This window comes from Kwoniella pini, chromosome 1 (genome assembly GCF_000512605.2).
Source record: "Kwoniella pini CBS 10737 chromosome 1, complete sequence".
Classification (NCBI taxonomy): Eukaryota; Fungi; Basidiomycota; class Tremellomycetes; order Tremellales; family Cryptococcaceae; genus Kwoniella; species Kwoniella pini.
Genome location: NC_091716.1, coordinates 2,051,520 through 2,072,934, shown reverse-complemented (window position 1 = coordinate 2,072,934; position 21,415 = coordinate 2,051,520). Strand labels below are relative to the sequence as shown.

General features: G+C 38.4%; 9 protein-coding genes across 9 annotated transcripts; 4 read left to right on the top strand and 5 right to left on the bottom strand.

The window, feature by feature from the left end:
* Positions 1-555: 555 nt before the first annotated feature.
* I206_100793 (uncharacterized protein) lies at positions 556-1,535 on the top strand (the record flags this gene model as incomplete). The annotated part of the gene is made up of 5 exons (XM_019152314.1): positions 556-591; positions 681-882; positions 947-1,074; positions 1,162-1,254; positions 1,353-1,535. 5 exons carry the CDS (start codon positions 556-558, stop codon positions 1,533-1,535), a joined length of 642 nt encoding a protein of 213 aa, XP_019014452.1.
* Positions 1,536-1,802: 267 nt separating this feature from the next.
* On the bottom strand, positions 1,803-3,061 carry I206_100792 (uncharacterized protein; the record flags this gene model as incomplete). Its single annotated transcript, XM_019152315.1, has 8 exons — positions 1,803-1,856; positions 1,930-1,989; positions 2,044-2,112; positions 2,176-2,195; positions 2,274-2,708; positions 2,792-2,810; positions 2,874-2,931; positions 2,994-3,061. The coding sequence occupies 8 exons, from the start codon at positions 3,059-3,061 to the stop codon at positions 1,803-1,805; spliced, it is 783 nt and encodes a 260-aa protein (XP_019014453.1).
* Positions 3,062-3,456: 395 nt separating this feature from the next.
* I206_100791 (uncharacterized protein) lies at positions 3,457-5,309 on the top strand (the record flags this gene model as incomplete). The annotated part of the gene is made up of 10 exons (XM_019152316.1): positions 3,457-3,588; positions 3,651-3,755; positions 3,810-3,904; positions 3,972-4,035; positions 4,102-4,263; positions 4,353-4,483; positions 4,546-4,821; positions 4,897-4,969; positions 5,033-5,168; positions 5,239-5,309. 10 exons carry the CDS (start codon positions 3,457-3,459, stop codon positions 5,307-5,309), a joined length of 1,245 nt encoding a protein of 414 aa, XP_019014454.1.
* A 165-nt stretch (positions 5,310-5,474) lies between these two features.
* I206_100790 (uncharacterized protein) lies at positions 5,475-6,481 on the bottom strand (the record flags this gene model as incomplete). The annotated part of the gene is made up of 6 exons (XM_019152317.1): positions 5,475-5,520; positions 5,589-5,689; positions 5,788-5,860; positions 5,936-6,139; positions 6,224-6,315; positions 6,407-6,481. The coding sequence occupies 6 exons, from the start codon at positions 6,479-6,481 to the stop codon at positions 5,475-5,477; spliced, it is 591 nt and encodes a 196-aa protein (XP_019014455.1).
* A 365-nt stretch (positions 6,482-6,846) lies between these two features.
* Positions 6,847-9,947, bottom strand: I206_100789 (uncharacterized protein; the record flags this gene model as incomplete). Its single annotated transcript, XM_019152318.1, has 4 exons — positions 6,847-8,590; positions 8,811-8,926; positions 8,988-9,541; positions 9,653-9,947. 4 exons carry the CDS (start codon positions 9,945-9,947, stop codon positions 6,847-6,849), a joined length of 2,709 nt encoding a protein of 902 aa, XP_019014456.1.
* Positions 9,948-10,363: 416 nt separating this feature from the next.
* Positions 10,364-11,913, top strand: I206_100788 (uncharacterized protein; the record flags this gene model as incomplete). Its single annotated transcript, XM_019152319.1, has 2 exons — positions 10,364-11,221; positions 11,293-11,913. The coding sequence occupies 2 exons, from the start codon at positions 10,364-10,366 to the stop codon at positions 11,911-11,913; spliced, it is 1,479 nt and encodes a 492-aa protein (XP_019014457.1).
* A 274-nt stretch (positions 11,914-12,187) lies between these two features.
* On the bottom strand, positions 12,188-15,165 carry I206_100787 (uncharacterized protein; the record flags this gene model as incomplete). The annotated part of the gene is made up of 13 exons (XM_019152320.1): positions 12,188-12,454; positions 12,530-12,886; positions 12,950-13,002; positions 13,083-13,233; positions 13,289-13,369; positions 13,433-13,786; positions 13,844-13,948; positions 14,006-14,125; positions 14,184-14,283; positions 14,336-14,513; positions 14,577-14,685; positions 14,747-14,946; positions 15,009-15,165. 13 exons carry the CDS (start codon positions 15,163-15,165, stop codon positions 12,188-12,190), a joined length of 2,232 nt encoding a protein of 743 aa, XP_019014458.1.
* Positions 15,166-15,839: 674 nt separating this feature from the next.
* On the top strand, positions 15,840-19,231 carry I206_100786 (uncharacterized protein; the record flags this gene model as incomplete). The annotated part of the gene is made up of 7 exons (XM_019152321.1): positions 15,840-16,028; positions 16,107-17,668; positions 17,731-18,180; positions 18,253-18,564; positions 18,630-18,900; positions 18,980-19,042; positions 19,115-19,231. 7 exons carry the CDS (start codon positions 15,840-15,842, stop codon positions 19,229-19,231), a joined length of 2,964 nt encoding a protein of 987 aa, XP_019014459.1.
* A 146-nt stretch (positions 19,232-19,377) lies between these two features.
* I206_100785 (uncharacterized protein) lies at positions 19,378-21,360 on the bottom strand (the record flags this gene model as incomplete). Its single annotated transcript, XM_019152322.1, has 6 exons — positions 19,378-19,531; positions 19,603-20,333; positions 20,395-20,472; positions 20,553-20,676; positions 20,751-20,938; positions 20,998-21,360. 6 exons carry the CDS (start codon positions 21,358-21,360, stop codon positions 19,378-19,380), a joined length of 1,638 nt encoding a protein of 545 aa, XP_019014460.1.
* Between the last annotated feature and the right edge of the window lie 55 nt (positions 21,361-21,415).

Here is a 21,415-nt window from a genome sequence, read left to right as displayed (position 1 = left end):
TGCTGATTCATATGATGTCCAGAAATAGACACATTGATCATTCAATGGGAATTGTTAGTGACCCATGCGATTATCAAGTTAATAATGAGTACTCCTGTACTTGAATTGATCCCAACGGATTGGATTCTTGTTACTATCTTGTTCGGTCATTCTTGCCTTGACCGAGGTAATGCATTAATAGTTTTCACTAGTATTACCAATCTTATATTCAAGTATTAAAATTTACCCTGAAAGATGATGTGATTTCGCGATCGATTAATAATTAAATTTCCGACGGGTTAAGATAAAACGGATGTCGATGATAATCTAAATTAACTTATAAATAGAAAGAGATTGAACTATGTGAATTTAACAATATCATTCATTCCCCTTCTTTACTATCTTTCAAATAATCAAATCAAAATTACATTCTTACGAACATTTAAATTGATCTTTCGATCAATTCTCATTATTATCATCTTAAATCAAACATTCAAATTCTCACAAAGAGCAATTAATAGTAAAACCACTTTTACTTCTATATTTAGACCTTTCGATACAACAACAATTACGAAAATGTCTAAATCAGCTGCATTTTTCGAAGCTATCGAAGTGAGTTAATTTAAATTTCTTCCAAAATAAGACTGAATTGATTAAGTCAATTTACTTATTATACATATAAATTGTTTTCTTTCAATTAGAATCGAAGATCTTATTATAATTTAACAAAAGAATCACCTTTAACAAATGAACAACTTAAAGAATTAATTGAAAAATCTGTAAAATTTGCACCTACTTCTTTTAATGGACAACAATCAAGAGCTGTACTTGTTACTGGTAAAAAACATGAAGAATTATGGGATGTGGTTTTTCAAGCTTATAAACTTACTTTAGGTGGAAATAGTAAGATTATTTATATTTAATGGAAATGGAAAATCGCTAAAATGATTTTTTTTTATATATATAGAGGAACAAGAAATTTTTTGGGAAGATAAAATTAATACTCAATATAAATCAGGTTATGGATCTGTTATTTTCTTTGAAGATCAAGATGTAATTAATGCATTTTCAGGTAAAATGCCTTTTTTATCTCAAGTAAGTCTTATCATTTTCATTTAATAACTTTAGAAAGATAAGCGATAATTAATAAAAATATAAACATTTTACTTTTTTTTTTTTTAGCATTTTCCAATTTGGTCTGAAAATTCTGCTGGTATTTTACAATATATAGTTTGGACTGCATTAGAAGTTGAAGGATATGGTGCTTCTTTACAAGTAAGTTTATAAAATTCAAAATTCTTTTGAATAAAAACAAAATTAAGAAATTATTTAAAAATTTGATTCTGACCCTTTTTGTTTTTTTAATAATATAGCATTTTGGTGGATTTGTTCCTCAAGTTCAAACTGATGTTAATAAATTATTTGAACTTTCTCCACAATGGAAAAATACTGCTATTTTACCTTTTGGTATTCCTTCTGGACCTCCTGGTCAACCTGGAAAAGGTGATAAAACTTTTGAACCTATTGAAAATAGAACAAAATTCTTTTTCGATTAAACACTTTCAACATTTTAGGAGGTTGTATGATTTGGAATTTGTATGATGGGCAAGGTGGAAATCTGGATATAGGTAGAAGTAGATTATAGAATTGATAGATTGATGAAACTATGCATAGTCTGGGTTAAGGGAAATCGTATCAACTTAGATATATGTATACTTGCAATTTAACGGAACGCTGTGCATCTGGCTTCGCATTAAGCCAAACACGCCATTGGATAAAATCTGCATAACAATACCAAATGTTGTCTACCTAACTTATATACTCTAGATCACACCGGCTTCTTTCATTTTGCTTACTAATTCATCAACCGATTCAACCTGAAATGAAACATGTATTATTAGCCATACATTTCCATTGACGGGGTCGTCAGATGCGGAAGGAAATGCTCACCTTGCCACCACCTTGTCTCTTAGCTGGTTCGGATACTGAAATTGTCTCTAATCGAGGTGTCTGGGAAGCGGTAAAATCAGCATGATATAGAAGAACCCGATCTGGTATACTCACAAAGTCAAGACCCAAATCTTCAGGTTTGATAGTTTCAATCTTCTTCTTTTTAGCTTTCATAATATTAGGCTAAACATGAGGGGTATTCCAACATTAGCTGAAATCTTCCAAATCAATTTCCGATAAACTAACCAAAGAAGCATATCGAGGTTCTAAATAATTTATCACATATTCAGCGATTTATTCCTTTTTATTTGCTTATAAACTAAAAGAAAAGGGAAAGAACATACCATTTAATCTTAAATCAGTAGTTACAATAACAGGTAATTTACTTGTAATTTTTTCTAAACCACCATCAATTTCTCTTGTAATATTAATTTCACCATTTTCTTTTAATTCTAATTTAGATACAAAACTACCTTGTGACCAATTTAATTTTCCTGCTAAAATTCCACCTGTTGATCCACTATCATCATCAATTGCTTGTTTACCCATTATAACTAAATCAATTTTTTTATCTTCTATAATTTTTTTTAATGCACTAGCTACAGATATTGGTTCAATAATTGTATTTTCAGGTGTTAAAATATGAATTCCAGAATCTGCACCCATTGCTAAAGCTGTACGAATTGTATCAATTGATTTTGTTGGTCCAATTGAAATTGCTGTAATTGAATCTACTTTTACTGATTTTTTTTCACGTAATCTTATTGCTTCTTCGACAGCTATATCAGAAAGAATGAGAATGTTAGCGGAATTATGACAATTTATAGAATTAAGGTTTTGTGTAAGATGAGATTTGACTTACCAATCTCGTCGAAAGGGTTCTACACAACCATATGTTAGCTTACCAATGGTACAACGATACTTTGAAAAGCAAGTCAGCTTACCATAGAATGCTTAACATTGGTATCGACACCCTTTCCATCAGATGCGACTCTGATCTTGCTATATTCATAAAGATGCGTTAGCTACCTAATCGGCCGATTCATATTCCCGTTAGGACGTACACTGCATAATCAATCGACCTTTTCACAGGTACGAGAATGTTGACTAGTCGTGGTACAGTAGGTCTCATTGTGTCTTGAGGAGTATGTGTGGTAGTGGGGTATACGAGCTAAAAGGTCGAGATAATAGTATGGAAAATCAAAAGATAAATCGTGACCAGCAATCCTCGACAAGCGCTGTTGGCCATATATAGGTGTTTTTCTTATTCAATCGGCTTTTCCAACTCAATCCTTACCGAATCCTTCACCTGACCTGGAAATGCTATTACGTAAACATAAACAGATAGTGATACGCGTCATCTCAATGTTGGAATGAGGAATGAAGCATAACTTACAGCGATTCAACCTTATATTACTTGTATACAAACTTTCATATTCATTTCCTTCGTCTTGCATAGAACCTTGCAAGCCTGACAAACAACAGCAAGCCATTTTCAGCTATTGCAATCGCTTCGTAGTTACAATCATGACCAGAACAGCTCATCATCCGCACCCAACACCTGCGTTTCCAGTATACTGCTTAGACTGGGCAGATGACGAGACTTTGATACTAGGTGGTGGGGGAGGAGCAAGTAGATCTGGGATCAAGAACAAATTAGTGAGGATCATGCTTCATAAAGCTGTGAGATTTAAACTGATCATTGTTTGGTCGTATGGCAGAAAGTGTGCAAGGTCACGAAAGATGGGAAATCCGTCAATTACTTATCCGAATTCACACTGTCAAGCGAAGAAGATGCTCCAATGACATTATCAATAGATAAGACCGTAAGGCAGCTGTCCAGTTCAACGTCAACCGAGAACCAGCTGACATGTATGTAGGGTAAACAAATGATAACCGGTGTGAATGCTTCTTCATCAATTGTGAAAGACGGGAACAATCAACATTGTAGGGTGTACAAGTATTCAGAGGAAAGGTGAGATCAGCTATCTTGCGCCTATTTGTTCGGACAATGAAGCTGAATTGAATCTATGCCGGGCTAGTGTTGAATTCGTCAAAGGTCAGAAGACAATACAAGCTGAATGGTCAGATGATTATCCATATCAAGTGAGTTGAGGCATCATCCATACATCGATCACTGATTCAGCTCGTACTGATGATGGAGTCAATCAGAAACTTACCTCATTATCACCTTCGAACAAGTTCTTGGCAATTGGAACTACAGATGATAAGGTGACTTTACTGAATTACCCATCTTTAGATATCATAATACCCACCTTTGGGGTAGATGACGAATTGGTTGATCTAGATTGGGGTGGCGAGGATGGTACTTTGGTGAGCTTGGACCATACATCACTATGGGGTATAAGGTTGCTCCGTCTGATACATGAGACATAGCTAACATATGGGCCCTAATCACACAGTTGATAGTCACGACCACCAAGTCCTTGTACATATACCAAGTGAAAGATGAGAACACGGTCAAATTAGAACTGAAACAAACTATCTTTACACCAAGTCTAGATCTAGCACCTGTTGCGTTTCGATCCGCAAAGTGAGTCTCCTGATAATCTCGGTCACTTGCAGGAAGCAAGCTAAGCTAAAGTCATCGTGCAGGTTTTCTAGGAATTCCGCGACTCCACTTGTCATACATGCCGTACTCAATGCCACAAGGGCAGCAAAGAAAGGATCTCCTCGTAAATCTTTTGTGGTGTCTTTCGGTCTAATTGCCTCTTCATCGGAATCGCCCTTAACAGACGAAGAGCTTAAGACGTTAGAGAAGCACGAGGAAGACTCGAGCCCGAAAGACTCAAAAGGAGAAGATTTGGGCAAATGGGATGTGATAGCTAGAAGGGAAGTTGGGACAAAACCCGTCACAGTCTTTGATGTCAGGTAAGAGTGCTTAGCTCGCTGATTAGCCCCGATCATAGTCAGACTATGCTAACTGCCTCTTATCCGGTGTATCAGTGACGATGGCAAATTGCTAGCGTATGGTTGTTCCGATCTTTCGATAGGTATACTGGACTCAAAAACCTTAGCTGTGAGTTCATCATACTTTAATGAAAAGATTCCGATGAACTCATTTTGTGTCCAACCAATTTAGCCCCTTCTGAAAATCCTTCACGCGCATTCCTTCCCTCCTACAGCTCTCAAATTCAATTCATCAGCTTCTCTGCTAGTTTCCGCGAGCGCAGATAACACGATACGTGTCATCGTGGTGCCAGCATCATTTGGAGGGAGTGAGTGATAAGCCTTTCTTTTGCAGTTCTCCTGGGAATGATAGTTGACCATACGTTGCCTCGCGTCCAGTCTCGACAAGTATGCTAGCGGTTTTATTAGCCATTCTGATTTTGATATTGGCTTTATTCTTGAGACGTTGATACGTCGCGTGCTTTGATATGATTTCTCATTGTCTTATAGATGATATACCTTTTCGAGATCCCACCCACAAGTATGAAATTTGCCTGCACTTGTATAGAAGAATGTGTATATCAGATATTTATAAAACATACATTATATTACTGTACAATATTAATTGGTTTGAATTAGTGACAAGCCAATCCTTTCGAATTTCCTCCAGCTAGCACAGATCTACACAGGAACAAAAAAAAGTTATTTGTGAGAAAGTGTCAAGATAAGTGAGGTGAAGAAGAACTTACCCCACATCCATTTCTTCTTCATATGTTATATGTCCTAAAAATGCACCAATTATAATTGAAGAAAAGAGATATGTATTATATGTCATAGCTACGAGCATTAACTGGGGATGATTATTCGGGTTAGTAATTGATCTATTCTGATTAATTCTAAGATTTGTTTTTGAGGAAAAACAAAAACGAAAAAAAGAATAGAACTTACCCAAAATGAAAGAGCTATTGAAATTGAATATAAAATAGCTCTAATAATTCTTGTAGATAATGATAATTTAATCCTGATAAATAAACAATTAACATATATTATTTTTCCTTTTTTTTATTCTGAAAAATATTCATAAAGAAAAACTTACATTCCAATTTTAGATAATGAACCAATTTCAATTGAATTATAATTTAAACCATTTTCTCTTCTATTATTATTTGAATTTGATGATGATATTGATGATGATGAAATTGAATTTTGATTATAAATTGATAATGCAATTTTACGATCAAAAGTTTTAATATAATTTAATAAAAAAGAATAAAAAAATGAAATTCCAATAATCAAAATACTGTGAAAATAATCAAAGAATCAATATTTTAAGACGAACACAATAAATCTGATAACTCATCAAAAGTTATTTAATTTTACTTACCATGATATGAACATACTTGTTGATCCATTAATATGCCAAGATTTAAATACTACACATGTATTTTTAATTTGATTATTCCATAACATATTCATCTAATTAATTCATCATAAAATTGATATTAGCTTTACTTACAATCTTTGTTAAATCATTTGAATGATTGAATTAATGAAATAACAAACATACAGAACATGTTTGTATACCTTCTTCCATACCTGGCATAGAATGTCCTTGATGTCCTGAATGATCACCGTGATTCATATTTAATTGTAGTCAACCCTTTGTTCTAAAGTATGATTAAATAAATCGTGTGAGAATAATTAATGAATGATGAATGATGAACATTGAACGAATGATACTTTGTTTACAATCCTGGACGATTGTGGAAATGTCGCGTTTAATGACGAATCAAGTGGCAAACAGTACTTTCCGATATCATCCCTCTCTTTACCGACAATTATCTAATAGACTTATACAACATCAAACAAACTGTACAAGACGAATGACAGTCAATCGATTTATTCAATTGCGATAATATTGAATCAAATGCAACTTGTTTATGCATTTTCATACAACGACAAGATATACACGCATTCACATGCACTACAAAATGCAATGCCCTTTTCTTACTTATTACCCGAATCATAAGGAGGCTGAGGACTATGTCTGGCTTCAGCAGCAGCAAGGCTTAGTATATCCAAATGATTAAGCGTTTGCTCTTGATTAGGTCCTACAATATTCGAATCAAATCTTCCATTCACATAAGGAAGCTTTGGACGTTGTGGCGAAACAAGAAAATGATCTTCAATAGATGTATCAGGATTTAATTCCAAGTTTCTATGTATAGGAGAATGTGAATAAGGTGGTGGACCACTTGATATGTTTAATCCAATTCTCATAGGATTGATAGCTTGGGGATAAACTGATGAATACTGATATGATGAACTATAATCGATTGGTAATGGTAAGGTAGAAAATGCTGGTGAAGTTGAAGAAGGTTGATGAGAATGAGGAAGAGGAAGAGAAGGAGGATATAGAGTTTGATATCCCGGATGATTTTGATATGGATTATTCGGATATCTTGAATGTCCAGACCAATCATAGGAATTATGATTATGTATCTCGTTCAAAATTTGAGATGGTGTCGGTCCTGATAAAGTCAGGGCGGATGAACCGATATCAACCCTTTCAATCTGAACCTGAGATAGCTGCTGTTCTTGTTGTTGCTGATGTGATAACGGTGGATAATGTGAACTTGTAGCAGAAGTTTGGTTATGTGTATCGTTGGTAAGATTTCTGGGACCAATTCCTACACCATCCATCATCAGGCCGTTTGAAGGTTGCTGTTCGACAACGATCTCGTCATTCTCTGGGGCATCCGAATGGGAGGTTGAAAATGAACTATGCCTGGGTGGTCTAATGATATTAGCTCTTGGAGGAGGGCGTCTTCTTTTTCTATCTGGAGAGTCGTTATCCACTTCGGGTGACGTTTGGCCAAGTGCTGGCGGTAACGAATGAGGGTTTACAAAAGGTGTAGTCCTGAGAGGCTCCGTTGCATTCACTGTAGTTCCCGTCTGGCTGGATGAAATTGGGTCGAGTCTAGGATAGGAAGCATAGAACGGTTGCGAAGGGAAAGGTAACCTTGGTGGTATGACAGGTCCTTCAGACGAAAGGGAAGATAAAGTAGTGAGAGGCGATTCTGATCCTTGTTCATCGGGTTCCCCATCCGACCAATCTCCTACAGTGTCACCATCCGAATCCACTTCTTTCACCTTATTCTGGTTCGGCGGCCGCTTAGTAACGGTGGTCTCAATCGCAGGAGGTTTTGGAATTTTCAATTTGATAACTAAACCTCCAGTCTTCCTAATACCAGATTTCTTGACCGTCGGTGAGTTCGCACTTCCATCTGCAACAACCTTTCTTGGTCTTCCCCGTTTCGGTTTTGGCTTGTCTACATCTCCCGCTGGGTTGGCAGTGGACGGATCTCCCGGAGTTTCCCCTAATTTCCTCTTTCTGGCTCTCATCTTTTTCGGCTTCTCTACAACTATCTTTTCTCCTATATCTTCTTCTGCTTCAAGTGGTAGATCCGGAGATATGACATCTTTCTCATAATCCACGATTCTGACAAGATCGAATGGTGCTCTACTTATATCTTTGACGGCGTTCTCCAACCATGTCTGAACGTCCATCTCTCGGTTACTTTCTACTCCCATTGTATATTTTAGGGATTTCCGCTGGATTTTACCTTTGTTGGCGCTCAACAGATGAGCTAAATTCTTTTTCCGTATGCAGTTTGAGCAATTACAACAATCTTTGCAAAGTGGACAAATGAAGGATCGTGATTCCTCGTCAAAGTCAAAGTAATTGTATCTGTCAAAATCACATATCAGCTTGCCATTGCTTAATTACGAAACTCAGAATCAAAGGATGATCCCGGTTTATTAAGGATAAAGGATGGAAGGTGAAATTTGAGATGTCTCCTTTGTTGTGTGACATTTTAGAGGGAGTGGTTCGATCAGAATGAGATTGGCCAGGAAATTGGGTTGAGCAAGAACAAGGAGTGAGGATTCGTCTAGAATTGCGGACTCACCTCTTGCAGCAAGTCTCACAAAATGTAGCCCGACAGATCGGATTGATATTTCTGCACTTCATCTTGGGTTTATCCGATTTTCTTCTACATTGATGACATGTTTCACCCGGTATGAGCTAAAAGAATAGTGATCAGCTGGTCATTTCATGGGCCATCTTGAATAACTACCTGACTCACAGAGTAGGCAGTCACACCCTCAGGAATAATCGCTTCTAGTGGCCTAGCATCCATCTCGACCAATTCACCCCTTTGACGCATCTCACGCCTGAGTTCTTTATTTAGTCCTCTCCATCTTCTCCACCTGAATTCTTTGGTTACCCCTCCAATCTCCTCTTCCTCGCCTTCAGGTAATATTTTAGGACCAGTACCAAAGCCATATTTCCATCTCCGAGTCTCACCATCAGACCAACGAGAACAATCTGTATATTCACCATCTGATATTCTCTTCCGTAATCTCCTATCACTTGGTAATTCTATACAAGCCATTTTATGAGTTTGACCTTCAGGTGGTAATGATATTATATGACCTGATCTATCAAATATAGGTATTTCTCCTCTTTTTCTTCTGGTAGGATTTGTATTTCCAATTTGACCGGGCGGAGGAGATTTACCATCTCGAATTCTGGCCAAAGATGATGATCCTATACCTAAATTCGAGCTAGATCCTTCTATACCAAGTCCAGCAAGGATAAGTTGATTCTCTCTTATTCGTCGTAGACGTTCGGCTTCATCTGGTATATGAAAAGCAATTTGAAACCACATGATATTATATTAGCAATGATTCTCAAGTAGAATGATCAAGTTGAAATAATAAGTAATAACCGAAATAAAAGTAGACTCACAGTTCTCCTCATTTTCATTTTCATCTTCGGTATCTGAATCTTCCACATCTTCCCTTTCACTATCTGTTTCATCGTTCTCCTCATTAGACCCTCCTTCCAATATTAAATTAGTTTCCAAGTCAAAGTCAACTGCCTTTCCCTTTCCTTTGACATCTCGAAGACTGGGTGTCGTATCAATCACGGGGCTGTTCACCAGAGACTTGACAGATATTGCCACTCGTGAAGGACTCAGAGGATGCGGTTGATCTCTAGGTTGAGCTGACGGAGACGGGGCAAACGGGTCGAAAGATGTCATGACGCCATGGAGTGAAAGGAGGTCTCTCTTTTTTAGTCTATCACTGCTCAGGTCTTCAATGGTTCTCCATTCCAAGTTAAACTACCTGACGTGGGCATGAAAGCACGAATGTACTTTGAGATAATGAGACGATTACCATAATGAATAGCTCAGACATTGTTATCGTTTTGGCTTCCATCATTTGCAGTACGACAACAACAAATGACCGAGTCACGTGAGGTTACGTAATAGTACTTACGATAGAACCTCCACTTGGGACGACCAGTCATAGAAACACGAGTTGATGCCGAATGAAGGGTATAATGATGTCGAATAGTCTCATCATCTTGTCTACTTCCCTTTGCATATGATCTGTAATCCTATGACTACACAAGAATGGATAGAACAGCTGTGTTACCAGAGATAAGGTTTGTAAAATGACTCGTTCGACACCGTTAGAACTTCGTACTGCTTCACCTTCACCTGAACCAAGCACTAGTATTAACACCATGTGGTTTCCCCCTTTGCCTCATAGCCAACTCCATGCTCCAGCAAACACAGAAGAGGAGGATTCAGACCAATCGTCCAGCTCGCGTATGAACACTTATTGGGCCTCAACATACGAGATGAATCACGCTCAAACCTCGAAGCCTAATTCCGTCAATCAGCCCTTCCAAAGACCGATTCTTCCTCGACCCGTCAAGATTGAAAGTTACACTCCCCGTCGAGGTCCCGTATACCCTTTTTCACAGACTGGCAATGAAATCCAAGAAGACACTTCGATGGTCAAGCTTAACGGACGACTGCCCCACTCAGGCGGACTTGTTCCTTCATCATTGGGCAAAAGGAAAGCGGAGTCAGAAATTCCTGAAGACATGGATAACACCTCAAGACCAAATGATGGTCATCTCACCTTATCCACATCAGAAAACGGAGGTTCAACATCTTCTTCAGTCGATACCAAACCGAATATACCGATCCCAATCTTACCTATTCCTTTACCTTCCAAACGATTCAAGAAAAGACCAACGGCAAAAGCCTTACTCATTCCTGTTGAACAATTACCTGTATTCGCTTTACCTCCTATGCCACCTATAGAGGATCCCGACCTTCTCAAGCAAGTTTTCACTCACCAAAGTCTGTTTGAAAGGGCTAAAGGACAATTCGAAGATCCGATTGACAATCCCTCAAAGCACTACGAAAAGCTCGAACATGTAGGCGATAGTATTCTAGGTATGATAGTTACTACTTGGTTACATGAATCCAGACCAAATCTCACTATTGGGACAGCCACAGTGAGTGATTTTCCATAAAGTCCATAATAACATTGAAAACATGCTGAGCAGTACATATGTATGGATCGCAGAGACTTAAAGCGCATTTAGTATCAAACGCAACTTTATCCCATATATCAGGATTATATAATTTACCTCAACGTTTAAATGGTCATCCAGAATTATTACCAGTTCTAAGAGCACAAACAGATGTTAGAGCAGCATTAATTGAAGCTTATATTGCAGGTTTATATTTTTCATTTTCAATTGAAAAAAGATTAAATAAAGGTTTAAAAAAAATTGATAAATGGTTAAGAGAAATGTATGAACCTTTATATGATTTTTTTTATAATTATATGAAAAAAGAATTTGAACAACATTATTTAACTATTGGATCAACATTAGATGGAAAAGTAATTAGTTTAAAAAATGAAGAAGAATTAAAAAATTTAGATAAATTAACAATTGGAATGTCAAATTTAATTTCAATGTATTGTAAAAATCAAAAAAGAGAATTAAATTGGCAAGAATATAAAATTCAAACTAATCAAGGTTTTTTATGGAAAATTAAATGTCAAATTGATGGAATTGAAATTTCTGAATCTATTAGATCTTTTAGAAAATCTGCTAAAAATGTAGCTGCTTGGGAAGCTGCAAAGAAGTTAGGACTTACTGTAAGCTTGACAATATCCGTACAGGATCTCGCTAACTAGCTTGCGATAGAACGAATCATGATTTGACTACGTCCTCTCATCATCACAAGTCGACACTAGCATTCTGCCTTGTATATATACTTAATGAGATACACTCAGCTACACACCTTTCATTCATGCCATATAAACTTTTCTGAAAGAGTCGTTACGTTGTACAGATTCTAAGTGTTAGACACCTATCAATGTTGGATATATATACCAATCAAATGTGCTTATACCGTGATTATACATGTATACATTCTCGTCAAATGTATAATGCATTTACTGAACATGATCAAGGAGGTACATTACCCCATCTATGTTCTTTCAACCATTCTCCACCATATTCTTCATATTCTGCTCTTGTAACTCTAGCTTCTTTCGCTTCAGTCGTATAACTCCATTCAGCCATACCTTTCCAAGCTTCTAATCTTGGATCACCTCCATCTATAGAAGAAACAATCTTCAGAGGTGCTCTAAAAGGTAGTATTGGTGTAAGAGCATTACGCATTTTAGGTATAAGATTTGGTATTTTTGCTCCACCACCAGTAATGAAAATACACTATATCATAGTTTAATCAATTATCAAATAATTTTCACTAAGTTCCAAATTGATCAAGTAATAAAGATGACTTACCTGCATCAATCTTTTTCTTTCTTCTTCTTCAAATCCATTTAAAACCCATCCTGAGATTTCACCTAAACCTGCAGAATCAATTCCCCACATTGAAGGTTGAAACCAAGTTTCAGGTACTCTAATCCTTTCAACATTTAAATGTAATTGATGATTTAATCTAATATCTTCATAATCAAATTTTTCACCTGGTTGTAATCCTCCTCTTACAAACGCATTTATGAGTTTATTTTTAGCTTCTGCTCTTCCAATTAATGTTTGTTCTTCATTGAAAGAAGGATCATATTGAAGTAATTTAGATTCTAATGAATCAAGTAATTGTTGATCATCTTCTTCCGCTTCTGATTCTTCATCGCCACCCTATAGGGAAGAATCCAAGTCAGTAATCTGATTCCTCAGTATATCACCTGGACTATAGCTTACTATCTCTCGGTATACATGCCAATCAGAGTCGTCCATACCAAACCCATCGTCATCTATCGTATTTTGAGCCAAACGTCAGATTCGGCATAAATAATACTAATAATGCAAAATCCAGTTTGAACTGATTACTCACCTTCACCTTTTTTCCTCTTCTTGCTTGTACTACTCTTCTCTTCAGCAGCTAAGCTAGCGATATTCTTCATCCTGTTTTGAGCTGCAGCAGACTTCCTATCTCCCAATTGAGCTTTACGTTTCTTCCTTTCTTGTATGCGTGCGATTACAGTCTGAATGCAAACATGTCAGCTACTTCTACAGGCAGAACCACTGGATGAAACTAACCTCTTGTTCGTCTTTCAACCTTGCTGACCATCCAATCAAGTTAGTTGTTCGTTCTTCATCTTCCAGTCGTTTCTCCTCCTCCTATGTAAGGGATGATACCTATGTCAGTGAGACACTCATGAAAATCGGTTTACAAAGACATACCACTCTCGCTCTCTCTTTCTTTTTCTCCTCTCTAGCTCTAACCCTAGCCTCCCAACCAGCTTTCATTAACCTCTGTTTTCTCTTCTCCTTGATCTCCTCCTCAGTTAACTCGGCATCCGGTCGATCAACAAGTGGGAAAGACGGTTCTTCTTCAGGCTCTTCTTCTATACCTAGGTCTTTACGCTGCTTCTTCCTTATCTCCAATTCAGTTTTCTTGATATAATTATCTAAATCAGCTTCGTTGTCAAAATCGGTCATTTCCCTTAGACGCGCTATAAATTCGGCTTTCTTGTATTGAGGTCTTTCTGACTGTATCAGTTTATGTTCTTCCAGGTCTGCTATCTTTTTAGCGAGCTAGATTCACGGAAGTAAGCTATAGTTCACATAGACATACGGTGTTAAAAAGCTTACCTTTTCCGCCCGTTGTTTGGCTTGCATCTCTTGTAATCGCTTGCCTTGCTCTCTTCTCCTCTCCGCGGCAGCAGCTAATTCAGCTTCCGTCTTCTCGTTCACCTCCTATGAAGCACGCTGGTCAGCTGACTTCATTGCTATGGACGACCATAATCAGCTCACTGGTGTGGTATATGGGAATTGAACGACTTTGGTCATCTCGGACAGCTTTGCAGGATCAGCTAAGGTTCTCAGGTCCTCATCATAATCCGTTGAGAAGTAGCATGTTTCGCGAAACATGAACTAATTACAACATGGTCAGCTGCCGATAGACCGAAGTATCGTTTTCTTCCCAGCTTACCGTTGCTTGAGAGGCTGTAACCTTTGTGGGGAAAGAAGGGTATTTCATCTGAGCTAATTTGAGCATTAATTCCGATGCATGTGCACCTCCCCACGGTATCCTATCGACGGATGACTTTAGCTCCATAAGTACAATAAGTAGGTATATCTCACCTTTTAGCTCGACTCATTATTCCTTTTCCATTTAAAATAGGTATTACTGTACTAGCTTGATGACCCAGATTAACAGCTAAACCATCTTGATGTTTCTGCCTTGAAAAGGCAAATAGAGAGTCTATGCCAAATGTCACCGAAGGTACATTGTATAGCTCAAAGAGAAGTTCAGAAGTCACTGATACACCGTTTCTCGTCAATTTGATTCGATTCGGGAAAGTTATATGATTTTTCAACTCACTAGCTCGACTAAATAAGGGATTCGCTAATCTCTCCGTCATGACTATTGGCTGTTCTATTCTCGGACTATCTATACCTAATGTAAGGAATGTGAAATCCAGAGTGCATTCCTGATCATTCTCATCTAATTAATATCTGAAACCTAAATCTCCAGTCTGGGGTCAAACGTACCAGTAAATCAGAATGTATCAATAAATCCCCATCAAACATCGACCTGATGTTACTTCTTGAATTGGCATCTACTTCTGTATCTCTTCCAAATAACATTATATTCTTTCCAATCTTTCTCTCCTTGTATCGTGCTATTATATTTGGCCGATCGATATATGGCGTAGGCATTGAGCTAAATCCTGCTCTCCATGAATGTGCGCCTAAGTTGATAACAGGAGTCAGCTTGCTTGGATACATAAAAGATGAACGCTGGGAGGCTGACCATTGTCAATGCAAATTGATGGATCTTGACCGTCCAAAGAATGATAATCAAAAGTAGGCTGTGGTTGAGGATCATAAACACCTTCTGGTATAAAGACTATATTACTTGGTGAGGGCGAAGAAGACGAAGAAGCATGATTGCTTCCTGATCCATTCATGTTGAGGCCGGGCCAGCGCTAGATGAGGACGAGGATTGATAGAAATTCGCACTAAAGAATCGAGATAAGTGAGTCGATCCTGGTCGGTTATTTCTGTGAGATGGAAGATGACTATGAGTGAGTGATTGAGAACAATGAGAACGGCATAGAGGGTTTTAGCAAAGCAGCGGGTTGAGACTGTCTATCGTGTTCTCTTATTTTTGTATTTGGTGCGTGCCTGAACGAATTGATTAACTTAAGCTTGGACCGATCATCTCAACCTCGGTTGAACAATAGATGGCATCTCTACGCTATGATCATCATATTCCTACTCTACTTCTGCTTGACATTCAAATACCCAATCTTCTGTTTTCAATATGTCATCATGACACTCGAACATGAAAATAGGTCAATTTCGCCAGTATCGAATACTGGTCAGACATGATTCATATAATGAGTGGACAAGATGTTCAAGAACGATTTCAACTACGAGCGTCCCTCAGCGTACTAAGCAGATCAAGACGACAATAAATATTACAGATCTACCAAAGTTTAGAAAAGATGCAGATGGCAAACCCTTGCCGCCCTTGCGTCAATGGAGAAATGACACTGGGTTGTTGGGACCAACGACGTTCGGACAAGATGGTGAGCTCTATAGGCGAGATTGTTTATCGTGATTCGAGCTCATATCTTTCATGTCAGCTTCCATCGATAGCGCAAAAACGGAAGAGACGGTCTTAACTCCGGATGCGGAACTGTCTGAACTGAACAAAGCTATTGCGACCGGTGTCATCCCCGATTCGCCTTTATCAAGAGAAGTATACATAAATTGGTTGAGATTTCCTGACTGTATTCTGCTGACTAGGGTAGGCAAGTTCTATGAGGTATGTCCTGTAATCAGATGCTCTTATTCAACTATCCAAGTGACTTTTTCGTCAGCTGATTATTTGCCTGCTGGGTAGTCGTATTTCGAACCTGCTCGTCAACTCTCTTCAATCTTGAATATAAAACTTGCTCAAAAGACTTATAAGCTGGCTAACACCGAAACGGAATCGAAATCAACCAAATCGAAGAGTAAAACCAAAGAGACTGAACGTAAATTCCCCTTTGCTGGCTTTCCTGTAGCTGCCTTGGATAAATATCTGAAGATTCTGGTTCAAGAGCTTGGCCATACGGTTGTAATTGTCGAAGAATACGATGAAGAAGGATCGATAGCTTATGTAGGCAAGAAAATTACCGCTGCGACTGGACCAAAGGAGAGAAGAGTCTACCGAGTGGTCACTCCTGGCACCATGATTGATGAGGGATGGTTAGATGGAAACGAATCAAGGTTCCTACTTGCTATTGCTATGAATGATCAACGAGCGGTAGTAGATGGTGACGCAACAGCAACGCTATCTTTGGCTTATACGGACCCCTCGACCGGTGAATTCTTCACCAAAGATACCTTTTTGTCCAATATGGAGGACGAACTGGCACGAATCGCTCCTCGGGAGATCGTCCTCGACAGGTCCTTGCGAGCCGCATGGCAAGACGATGCAGGTGAACCACTGCGAAGTGATGAATCCTCGATACCCGGTCTATTCAAATTGCTCCAGGTACTTGGTGTACACGTTTCTTTCGCTGATCCGTCTCGACCTCCTCCATTATGGGCGACTGGGGTCCTATCGCCTGACGTGTCCGTCCGACCTCAAACCACGGAAAACGTCGCTATAGCATTACTTCGACATCATCTCCAATATGCCCTTCGAGAATCCATGCCAGCTCTCACCCAGCCTAATCGTCAAGTAGCCGAGTCTCAAATGCAGATTGATGCAGCTACTTTACAAGCTTTAGAAATTAGACACGCCCTCCGCCCTGGCGGTCTTGTTGCTATCGGTGAAAGACAAACTATATCCCCCGTTTCTTCCCGAGGAACCTTATTATCCGTTATATCTAAGACCATCACTCAATCAGGACATAGATTATTGATTCGCACGCTTACATCTCCTTCAACGGATCTAGACTTGATCAACAAAAGATTAGCTCTAGTCCAATCATTCTTCGACCGAGAGGATTTACGCGAGGAAATCAGGGATATCCTAAGAAATGTAGAGGATATCATGAGAATCATTCAGCGTTTTCGAACTCGGCGTGGAAGTAGTCGGGATATATGGGATGTTGGAATTTGGATAAGAACGATTGAGGGTATTATTGCCCGCATCAACGAAGAAATCGCTTATGAAATCCAGAATTATGGAAACAGGGCAAAATCCGAGGGGGTACTTCGTCTTCAAGAGCTGACTCGGACTTTCGCACCACTTGGCGAACTTGCAACGAAGATCGAAGAGTCAATTGATGAGAACGCTATTTTATGGAATCCTGCCCCAGACGATATCGATGATGGAAGCGAAGATCCCGGTGAAGCTATGTTAGGTGAGGAGAGCGATCTTTTGGATAAGAAAGAAGCAAAGGAGACCAAGAAAGAGAGAATTGAGAGGGAAAAGCAGGAACGAGAAGACAGACAATGGTGGATCCTACCTAGGTTAGCTGGGAAATCAGTCGCAGTCAGTAGCGAGACTAGCTAACCTTATCGTTCATATTAAGTTTTTCACAGGAACTACAAAGTTTGCATGACGATTTGGCACAACTGAAGAAAGAAAGGGATAAATTACAAGCCGATCTAGTGAAGCGATTCTCCACACCTCAACTGAAATTGGTGAAAAGTGTGAGGTATGGCTATCATATTCAGATGACTATTAGTGAAGCTACGAAAGTTGAAAAGGCCAGATCATTAGAAAGGATAGGAGGTACAAGTGGTAAAATAGCATATTTCGCACATGGTGCTTGGTCCGCCTTAGGTGCTAAGACGGAAATTGCCATGGAGACACTCTCGATGGCTCAACGGCGAGCAGAGCGGGATCTGCGAAATCTAGTGATCGAACAAGCCGATGCGATCCAGGTCAACGCTGGCTTGATCGACGAGCTCGATTTGACCATGTGTTTCGCACAAAATGCGAAAGAGATGGGTTGGGTCAGACCAAGTTTGGATAATACGTCAGTGGTTTCAGCTAAGCAGAGAAAAGTCAGGTTTCGGAAACAAGCTGATCGCTTATGATATGATCACAGTTCTGATTTGAACATCGTAGCGGGAAGACATCCCTCGATCGAGTCTTCTCTATTACAGTCATCTAGGTCTTTTACACCCAACGATACGCTCATGACTCGCTCAAACCATTTACATATCATCACGGGACCCAATCAAGGTGGTAAATCAACCTTGCTTCGTCAGACTGCTGTCATAACTATTTTAGCTCAAAGCGGATCATTTGTTCCGGCTCAAAAGGCTAAGATCGGTATAGTAGATAAAGTATTCAGTAGAATAGGTGCGAGGGATGACTTGTGGAGAGATAGAAGTACTTTTATGCTTGAAATGGTAGAGTAAGTCAAGCTGTTTTCGGCGTTTCCCTTTGCAAACCAGCAATACGAGTTGACAAATATCGTAGAACCGCCGCTATTCTAAAGCATGCTACCCCCAAATCTTTGGTTATCATGGATGAGATCGGTCGAGGTACTACTCTGCAAGCGGGAGTTTCGATAGCGTATTCAACTCTGAATTATATACTCAATAACATAGGTTGTAAAACAATGTTTGCGACTCATTATCATGAATTAGGTCGAATGTTGGGATATGAGGACGAGTACGGTAGTCCAACGAAAAAGGGAAAAATTGCGAGGAAAGGGGTAGAATATTGGTGTACTGATGTGGATGAAGTTGTAAGTTATTGCACCAGTACTAAGTAAACTCATAATGTAGATGCGAAATCAAGCTGAATCATCGCACGTGCTGATTCAGGATGGAGCTTTCTCTTACTCTTACAAGCTGAAACCAGGGATAAATCATAAATCTCATGCAATCGTAAGTCAATCATATATTATTCTTCGCCATCCTACCTGAATCTTTTGACTGATATGGGACCTTTCAAAACAGAAAGCAGCTCGTTTGGCAGGAATGCCAGATTCTTTCCTTCATACAGCGGAACATACACTTAAATATATTCAACAAACTGGTCGATTCGATCCACCAGCTGAAGCTATCTCATCATAATACCCAACCATAGTATATCTGCATTAACATATACCATATCACCTTATTGCATTGCATTTTTATCGTCAAATTCGTTATGTACATACTATATATAGGACAAATGTTCTCTTCAAGATACTATACTACAATCGTCACACAAATTTGTTCTATATCTCATTCTGGTCTTCATAGCATATTGACCAATCTACTAATTCTCTTGCGAATGACTGACTTTCCACAAAAGAATCTAATTCACATAAACCAAAATCTGCTAATCCCGAAAATTCACATGATGGATGATTACCAGATTCTATTTTATCACTATTAAAGAAAAGGTAAATTGTCAATTCAAAGCAAATCCACCATGGAAAATACAGAAATCGATAACTTACTTGATTAAAATTCTAATATAATCTCTTTTACCATCATTATTTCTATTTGAATCATTATGTTTAATTGTAATTTCAGGATCAGGTTCCCAATTACCAATTTTACATGAAATTCTTTCAAATGTTAATTTTGCACCAAATGGAACGATTTTTGATATTATATAAGTACGTTTTAAAGGTATTGAATTTATAGGTAAAGGACGATGTTGATTTAATAAATTAATTGTTGAAATAATTTCTAAAATTTCATTATCATGTCCAAAATCAATAAAAAAAAAATTACCACCTTTTGGAAAAGTTTTTTCATTAGAATTTAAAGTATGATTTGTTGAAGTATTATCAAAAACTTTTGAATTTTTGAATCTTGCTAATAATTCATTTGTATATCCAGAACCTAAAGTTTTACCAAATTTAGATTTTTCACCTAAATCATACCATCTTTTTAAATCTTTTAAATGTCCAAATAATTCCCATTCATTTTTATTAAATATTGAACACCATTTTGACCATCCTTCCCAATTTTCTCCTTTACTTTGTGAATCATATCCACACATATCAGCTAAACAAATTAAATCTTCCATCTCAAGTAAAGGTTGAGGTTTTAAAATGTTATTTAATCTGTTAAGAGTAGGTTCAAGTAATGGTGAAAAGTCTTTAAATTTTATTTCACTTGGTTTTGGATTTAAATTTTGAAATGCTGGACATGAATGTACTGATAAGGTATTATTATATTCCTAAAATACTTGGGACATTCAGCTTTACCACAAGTCATATGAGAATCATCACCAGACTTACCTCTCCTTCAGGAATGACAACATCTACTTGAGGTAAATCTGAGATCTTCTTTAGCTTGAATCTTTCACCTCTGAAGCCCTTCGATCCATCAGAGAATTTCAGTCATGAATTATGCTGGGCCAGGCAATACTGTGAATTTATCCGCATGGGCCACTCACCTCTAACCAATATCCAGCAGTTTCAACTACACGTCCACCTCCAGATGATCGGGTAAATATCCCTTCTGCCTGGCCCAGGAATTGTTTGTATTGTTGCTTCAATGTCCTGCCTGATATCCACGATCTAAGAGACGTCGCAAGTCAAGATCAGGCGTGTACACACCGTTTGTTATCCATCACAAGAGAACGAAGACCCACTGTTTTCGTCCCTGATCCATCAATTCATCAAACTTCCAATTGCTCAATTTGAGATCCTCTTTCAGCAGGAACGAGAATTCTGGATATCCTCTTGGCACTTTTACTTGTCTGTTCTCAATTTTCTGAAGTGCCGATAATATACATTGTCCTGAGCCGGCAGTAGGATATCGAGCACCATGCCTATGAAGCTATACAACGGTCCATGAATGAGCTTTTGAGTGAGATTATTGTTCAAGACCCAGCTCACAATGGTCACTTGAGACAGCTCGCATCCTTTGGGTAGGCCCTTGTCTCCTCCTCCCGGACCTTGTGATCTGAAAGGTGAATAAGGTCCTTGATTTCTCCACCATGTTTGTTCTAGTCCATTTCTACCTGACAAAGCTCGACACAAGGGTTTAACATAACAATGTCCATAAATCGATACATCCCAAGCTAGGAAAGCTACTACCAAGAGTATAATCGATGTGAATATTATTGAAAATAGCGGTACAGGATGCCGCTTATTTATACGACGGTGATATTGATGTGAGGAATGTTGCACTGAGGCAATTTTAGGTACGAGTAAAGGCGTTCGATCGCTTGTACGTCCAGCTGGTGCCGGAGCATACATGATGAACGGTTCCCACTATTCCTGGAGAGCTTCGATATGTTCAACTGTAAGCAGT